General features: G+C 39.6%; 1 protein-coding gene across 1 annotated transcript; it reads left to right on the top strand.

Annotated features, from left to right (window-relative positions):
- The first annotated feature begins 766 nt into the window (after nt 1-766).
- On the top strand, nt 767-5,335 carry nr5a1a (nuclear receptor subfamily 5, group A, member 1a). The gene is made up of 6 exons (XM_076269694.1): nt 767-862; nt 975-1,116; nt 1,837-2,489; nt 4,313-4,432; nt 4,589-4,736; nt 5,082-5,335. The coding sequence occupies exons 1-6, from the start codon at nt 767-769 to the stop codon at nt 5,333-5,335; spliced, it is 1,413 nt and encodes a 470-aa protein (XP_076125809.1).
- The last annotated feature ends 1,945 nt before the right edge of the window (nt 5,336-7,280 follow it).

The raw sequence follows: 7,280 nt of genomic DNA, 5'->3' as shown, positions 1-7,280 counted from the left end.
TTGCTCCGCTTTTTGCTCGGACAGACTTACCCAACTTGATGTTTTTTCTTTCTTGAAGAAAGCATTAGGGCCCTCAGATTAGATACCAGTAGTTGATTGGCGGGCTGCAGATACGTGGGAAGTTAGGCTATGACCTGGTGTGCGCGAGGGGCATGGACACATTTGACACGCGCACTATTAAAGCCGCCAATGTGAAGATGACTGATCTCACTTGTCATGCTGTCCCGTGTGTTATGCTGATGTGCGCATATCTCTGGTGGTGGTAGACCTATTCACTCAAAGCCTTCTGAACCTATTCTGCGGATAATAATTACTTAAAAAGCTGCGTATTCCCAGGTATGTTGGATAATATAGATAGATGATCAACTGTGATTCTTCGTCTATGCAATTCAATTAGTCTTGGTTATGTTTAATGCTATTTGTTGTTAGACTACTATTGAGGCGAAGTATTAATAAGTGACGCTTTCTGTAAGTCTGGCTGTAGGCCTATGGAAGTGGTTTTAAAACTTGTCTTTATTGGTATTTTATTTCGACCGAAATTCACTAGTTGCACATCAAATGCTTTGCAAATAATTGACTTTATGACTAGCCCTATTACAAATGTCATTTTTCATTGGAAAACGGAAAATATTTTGACTGTGTTATCAGACTGAGAAAAATGAATTGCCTCTTTTTTTGCAAAAATAAGCCTAATTATGAAATGAGTTAGAATAAGTTTTCAAGCATGGTATTATTTATTTTTCTTGTAGATCGACATTTCAAGGTGATGGAGTTTAACCATGCGTTCGAAGATCTCTGTCCAGTGTGTGGAGATAAAGTTTCAGGGTACCATTACGGCTTATTGACATGTGAAAGCTGCAAGGTATTTTTTCATGAAAAACGAACCATAATTAAATTAATGTAAGTGGACTACGTGCAAACTGGTTGTTTTGTTGGTATGTTTTTTTTCCTTAAATTAAATGTCTTTCTTACAGGGATTTTTCAAGAGGACTGTTCAAAATACTAAGAGATACACTTGCGCTGAAAACCAGAATTGCAGAATCGACAAAACTCAGCGAAAGAGATGTCCCTTTTGTCGTTTTCAAAAGTGCCTAAACGTTGGGATGAGATTAGAAGGTAGGCTATAATTTTTGTCCCATCAAGTTGACAGTTACTTTTGTTTTATTTGAGTAAGTTTATATTATGTATCATCAATGTTATACATTACAAATAAAGTAATTGTTTAAACCGTTCAATATAATTATGGTGCTATAAATGTATCCACCACCCATAAATATTCCCCTTGTTGGCAATATCTGGGAAATAAACTATTTGTGATTCCCAGGCAGTTATACAGAAAGCACCTGTTTCCGCAAAGAAATGACACATTCCTTACTTTCTGATAAGGTCCTCTAGTTTCGAATGCATTTATCTAACAGAAAGCTACAAGGTGGAGCCATAGTCATTAATGCAACAGTTGTTAAAATGTGTTACCTCTCAAAATACCTTGCAAGTGTGAAAGAATGCTACCCCATTTGGACTTGTAACATGTAAAGCCATGAAACTACCGTAGTTCAGTTGAAGTTCAGGAAACGACTCCTTTGCATGTTTTTGTCCAGGGGTCTTGCCAAAGCCCAAATTTCTCTCTTAATTTGGGCTTTCCTTTGTGGTTACAATAACAAACATCTAACATATTTGCCCTTATTTAGCAAATACATGGCTAAGTCTGAAACATCAGTTAACAAGTTAATATGGCATTATGTATTTTCTTCAAGTCGATGTAAGAAATTTGTGGACATTTTTCAATCCATTCATCTCTCTCTTTCTCTCTCTCTCACTCTCTCTCTTTCTCATTAGCGGTACGTGCTGACCGGATGCGAGGGGGAAGGAATAAATTTGGCCCCATGTACAAACGTGACAGGGCGCTGAAGCAGCAGAAGAAAGCCCTGGTCCATGTAAGCAACTTCAAACTGGAGCCAAGTCCTTCCCTGGCCCCAGGCCTCCAGACCGAGAGCAGCTTTCCGGGCAGCCTTTCAGGGTTCCTACCCCCGCTAACCCCTCCAGACTGTGACTGTGTCCCTCCATATTGCCCCCCTTCTCTAGGTGTTGCCCTTCAAAGTCATGGTGGCTCCTTTCCCGGTCAGTACCAATACCCTGCCACCCCATTCCCCTCCAGATCTATCAAGTCTGAGTACTTTGAGCAGTACACCTACTCTTCCGACTCCTGCTCGCCCGGGTACACTTACTCTGAGGGTTGTCTGCCGGGCTCCCCACAAACCTCCAGCTTGCCTCCCACCATGCCACCGCAGCTGGTGTCGAACCTGTTGCACTGTGAGCTAGATGAAGCTCAGGTGCGGCTGAAGGTGGTGACGTACCTCCACCAGGAGCAGAACGGCCGGGCAAAGCAGGAGAAGTTTAGCTCATTCAAGCTGCTTTGCGTCATGGCCGACCAGACGCTGTTCTCCATCGTGGACTGGGCCAGAAGCTCTATCTTCTTCAGGGAACTCCAGGTACAAATGCTGCTTCCTGACACACTGATATAACGTTTTGTGAATACTCTATACCCTTTCTGTTCACAATAAAAAGGGAATTTTGAAAAACAGATTGCGGCCTAATTTTGTTACAAATCATAATCTCAAAATTCCCTCTTTTATTGTGAAGCAAAAAGTGGCATCCTACTATCAAATTTCTTGTTTCAGTTTAGATCTGACAGAACTATCCCTTTGAAAAAAGAAAACAATAAGCCATCACAAGTTTGTGAGATGACTGGGAACTAGAGATGATTGTTGTTGAGGCATTTGGAAATTATACATTGATTTAAGTTTCTATGAGTAGCCAAAAATAATGTATCAAATCTTCGCTATCTTTCATGAATGCCTAGACTAAATGTTTACTGAAACACTGTTTGTAGGGGATAGTTTTGTTTCTGTTTCATGCACAGAGAATGATAAGCTGATAATGCAGACAATGGAACCATTGTCACTCTGACAAGATACAACAGAAAACAACGTGACATATCGTAACCTTTAACTCTGGTTACATGTTAGTGTTTGCTTTTAATAGTGTTTGCCCTCTGATTGCACCTATAAAGTGTCATTTGAATTTGAGTTACTAGCAATACAGGCTACAAAGATGTACATTACAATTCAGAGCTCTTGCTCCATTATTCCATGTCTTACATGTATTCCAAATGTTATTCGCATTCCAAACCTCTCAATCTTCCTATTGAGAGGGGTTTTTTCCCACAACAACTGCATTTTTAAACCAGTGTGTGCTTGTAGTATAATCATCCCTGACATTTCTATAGTAGATTAACAGGCATTAGTTGTGAGTCTAACACCATATGCTGGGCAATGCCAGATCCTTAAATGTTGCTAAGTGCACCGGGCTTCACCCACTCTGAACCGTTTTCTCTCGCCTTCGAATTGCATTCTTTCCAACAGCAGATAACTCAGGAATGTGAGCTAGTTGAGGTTGAGGTTTTTTACTTTATTTATTGTCACTGTAATGTGAATGTAATAGAGAGAAGGACCAAAACAATGAGACTTTTTTTTTGCTTAAATTACATCATGCTCTGTGTTTTTGGGCCCTTAACTTGGGTTTAGAAGTCTCCTTAAAATGTCACTCCTTTGGGTTGTTACTACTTTGAGATATTGTTACTACTGTTAGCAACAGTGTTTGGAGCAGAGGATTCTGATTCTTTGTTTTGAAAATACACTAATAGTGTATGTGTGTGTGTGTGAGTGTGTGTGTGTGCGTGAGCATTGAACTTCCTTTTATGACCTCCCTTACAGACACACACATACAAATAGTACACTTCCTCCACATCACACCATGACTCAACGTTTGTGCATGCTTCCATGGCCAAGGGAGGAAGATTGGAGAGCCTTCCAGACAGATATATATAGTTTAATTCAGCCGGCAGTTATTCTGTCAGCCTTGTGCTTGATAAGTGTCGTCTCCCAAACCAGTGTAGCACTATGGGGGTGCCGTGGCAACACACTGTGTGATACTGGCTACAATATTACTGACATGCTCAGCCTTAAGATCTACCAAGAATATACTGTATCAGAGAGGGTTAAAGCGGAGGATCTGTGATTGTATATTTGGTGTGCTTGGCTTCACTCATGGGACAGACGAGAGGTGCTAGAAGCAAGTGAAGAAGAAATTGGATTAAAGGATTGCTTTAATGGTGTACACTACATCATAGAGGTGGTTCTTTGGTTGTAAAACCACCTTGGATTGAAAGGATGATTGGATGGTTGTGGAGGATGGTGATGCTGATTTGTGTATGCAAGAATATTCACAATTTGTCATCTGGGATTCTTTGTAGGTTGGCGATCAGATGAGGCTCCTCCATAACTGCTGGAGTGAGCTGCTGCTGCTGGATCACATCTGCAGACAGGTGCACCATGGGAAGGAGGGAACTCTCCTACTGGTGACTGGCGAGGAGGTTGGTTTGCTTTTGATAAAGATGCACTACGCTAGCAGTGATCAGCTTGTAGACACACACACGTTTTGTTATTTTGGCAAATCAAATTGCTCCTGCCCGGTACGTTTAGGTTATCCTGCTCTTTAAGCTGAGACTTGCTTTACATTTTGGTTACAGCTTGAGATGTCCTCCATTTTGAGCCAAGCAGGGCCACCTCTGATCAGCCTTACACAGAGGGCCCAGGAGTTGGTAAAGAGACTACAGGCTCTGCAGATGGACAGAAGAGAGATGGCCTGCTTCAAGTTTCTCATCCTCTTCAATCCGAGTAAGAAATTTGTGCTCACAGACACACAAGATGAGGTGGAGAATGAGTTGTCATTTTTATGTTGGATCTTGAAGCCACAGCTTCTGGTGGAAATGAACTGGAAAATCAGTCAGGTAGAAAAAGATTCAGTCCACAGCCCACCATTAGTCTGATTTATCCAAACACTGAGTCAAAATGTAATTGTACAATGTTACATTACTCTGCCACCCTTCTTATGCATGTACTTTCTAGAGAGAGAGGCTTATAACACAGCATCTGGAAACACTTCTTCCTGTCAGTGACCCATTGCATGCCTAGAGTCTCTATTTACCTGTTATGACTAACGTGAGATGGCTCTCCCTCCAGGTGTGAAACTGTTGGAGAACCAGGCGTTTGTGGAGAGCGTTCAGGAGCAAGTGAACTGTGCTCTGAAGGAGTACACCTTCTGCTCTTACCCCCAGACAGTGGATCGCTGTAGCCAGCTGCTGCTGCGCCTACCAGAGCTACGTGCCCTGAGTACACAGGCAGAGGACTACCTGCTCTTCAAACACCTGAGCGGGGAGGTGCCCTGCAACAACCTGCTTGTAGAAATGCTCCATGCCAAGAGAGCCATGGTATGATCCACAGGCGTGTGTGTGTGTGTGTGTGTGAGAGAGAGAGAAAGAGAGAGAGAGAGAGAGCACTGAGCAACAGACACTAAAGTAAGAACAAGATAAGCTAATTATGTTGTAAGATTAACTTTTTATGTCATGTTGCCTACATGTATGTATGTGTGAGCACATAGGTCTGTGCCAATATATTTACTTTTCTACCATGGCAGTATTTTAGCGGATTTCTTTTTACTTAGGTCAGTCCTTGTTAGTTCCCCCAACATAAACATGTTTACCTGCTACTGCCTTCACTCACTTTGATTGTTTGTGTTATTTCAAAATAGTGTATTATTTAAAAAATAATTATTGTATATCTTTAAACATCTTTTACAACACTATTTTTGTCCTAGTGTAAATGAAAGCTGAAGTATTTATAACAAAAGGTAGTACTATTTTTCATATATGCTACTTTATATGCTGTTTTACAGTAGTGCACATTTTTCAAAATTAATTTTTATACTTTGAAAAGTGCTTTATGGTATGCAGACTGTTTTTTTCTCTTTTTTTTCTTTTGATGATTACATGTACAGCATGTTGGAAAATAGTGTGTTAAATACTTAATTAAAAGGCATTACTGTAATCATCACAATTTATGAGAGTTGTCTATTTATTAACATCATTGTGAGGCATTTTTAATAAAAATCGATGATAAATAAGAGAGCTGTTTTCATTCTATAATACTTTGCATTGTCCTCATCACCCTGAAAGATAGGCCACGTATAGCGAATAAAGGTTTGAGTCATTACCATAAACATTGAATTATTTCATTGCATTTTCAACCCATAGACGTATGTTTTAGATGTATTCCCTCAATTCTGACATGATGATCTTCACTTTACTCTGGCTAACATGAGCATTGTAGCTCCTTAAAAGTCAGAGCTTTTGTTTGTACTCCAACCTGGCAACAAAGGATGAATCCCTATCTCTTTATTCATCTGAAAATATGACATTTATAAAACAATAAAAGGCACCAGTTAGTGTTTCAAATATAATACTGTGTTATTTGCTTGTTTGTTGTAAGTTCATTAGTAATATAAATTGTTAGAATTGTTATATAAATAAATTATTGTGTTTATTATTATTATTTAGCAAACAGCTGAAAATGTTTTAGATCACAAGACAATTGAAACCCTTGAGACTAAAAGAAAACACTCAAACTTTCAATGTTCAGATCACAACAAATATTTTATGTACATACCAAACCCATTACAAGCCCCTACAAAGCTTTTCCACAGACTCTTCTTTCAGGAACTATGACAATATGAACAAAAAAAAAACATCTCAAAACAAAGTTACTACAGTAACTTTACCCTCCCCTAAAATCACATTTAGGTTCTAAACCCGAATGCAGTACTCAGTACACTGACCCAACTGTTTTTTGATTGTTTTGTTTCTGGAATATTCTGTGAAATAAAGCAGCTCGTTATGTTTTTCACCCAGTAGGATGTCCCTTTAAACAGACAGAGGCTGTGATAGGTGTTTAGCTAGTGATAGGTTTACACAGTTGTCTTACTTCATTGTGCGTTGTGCATTCATTGAGCTCTGCACAGAATCTACAGAACAGCATCGGTACAGATGGGAAGATCCATCTCAAAATCTCAAAATCTACATTTGTACACTGACAACACAACAGTGCTGTCTGGTCATGCGTTTTGATAATGTTTTACAATACTACCTCTAATTAGTTTGATTTTGTGCGTTACATACTCTGATATAAAATGAAAGGCAATAACTCACAATTTTGTCTCTGCATATGCCTCATTGGAGATTGTATTATGCAGACAAATGCAATGGTAGTATTTACAATAATGCCAAGTCTGATGAAGTATGTTTAACTAATTGCAGCACTTAATACTGAGGCAAACAATGGTAGAGGCTCATGATACTGGTGTTCTGGCTCTGTAGTAGACAGGCT

This window comes from Alosa pseudoharengus, unplaced genomic scaffold (assembly GCF_046254945.1).
Source record: "Alosa pseudoharengus isolate Yale_2024_CS ecotype anadromous, Long Island Sound unplaced genomic scaffold, YU_APseudo_1.1 YU_APseudo_1.1_scf_6, whole genome shotgun sequence".
Taxonomy (NCBI): Eukaryota; Metazoa; Chordata; class Actinopteri; order Clupeiformes; family Clupeidae; genus Alosa; species Alosa pseudoharengus.
Note: the sequence above shows the minus strand (reverse complement) of the source record. Positions and strands in the feature narration are given on the sequence as shown.

Coding starts and splice junctions, on each gene's coding strand:
- nr5a1a (XM_076269694.1), top strand. CDS start 767: ATGGAGTTTAACCATGCGTTCGAAGATCTCTGTCCAGTGTGTGGAGAT. Junction 863..974: donor TGACATGTGAAAGCTGCAAG/GTATTTTTTCAT, acceptor TCTTTCTTACAG/GGATTTTTCAAGAGGACTGT. Junction 1,117..1,836: donor CGTTGGGATGAGATTAGAAG/GTAGGCTATAAT, acceptor CTTTCTCATTAG/CGGTACGTGCTGACCGGATG.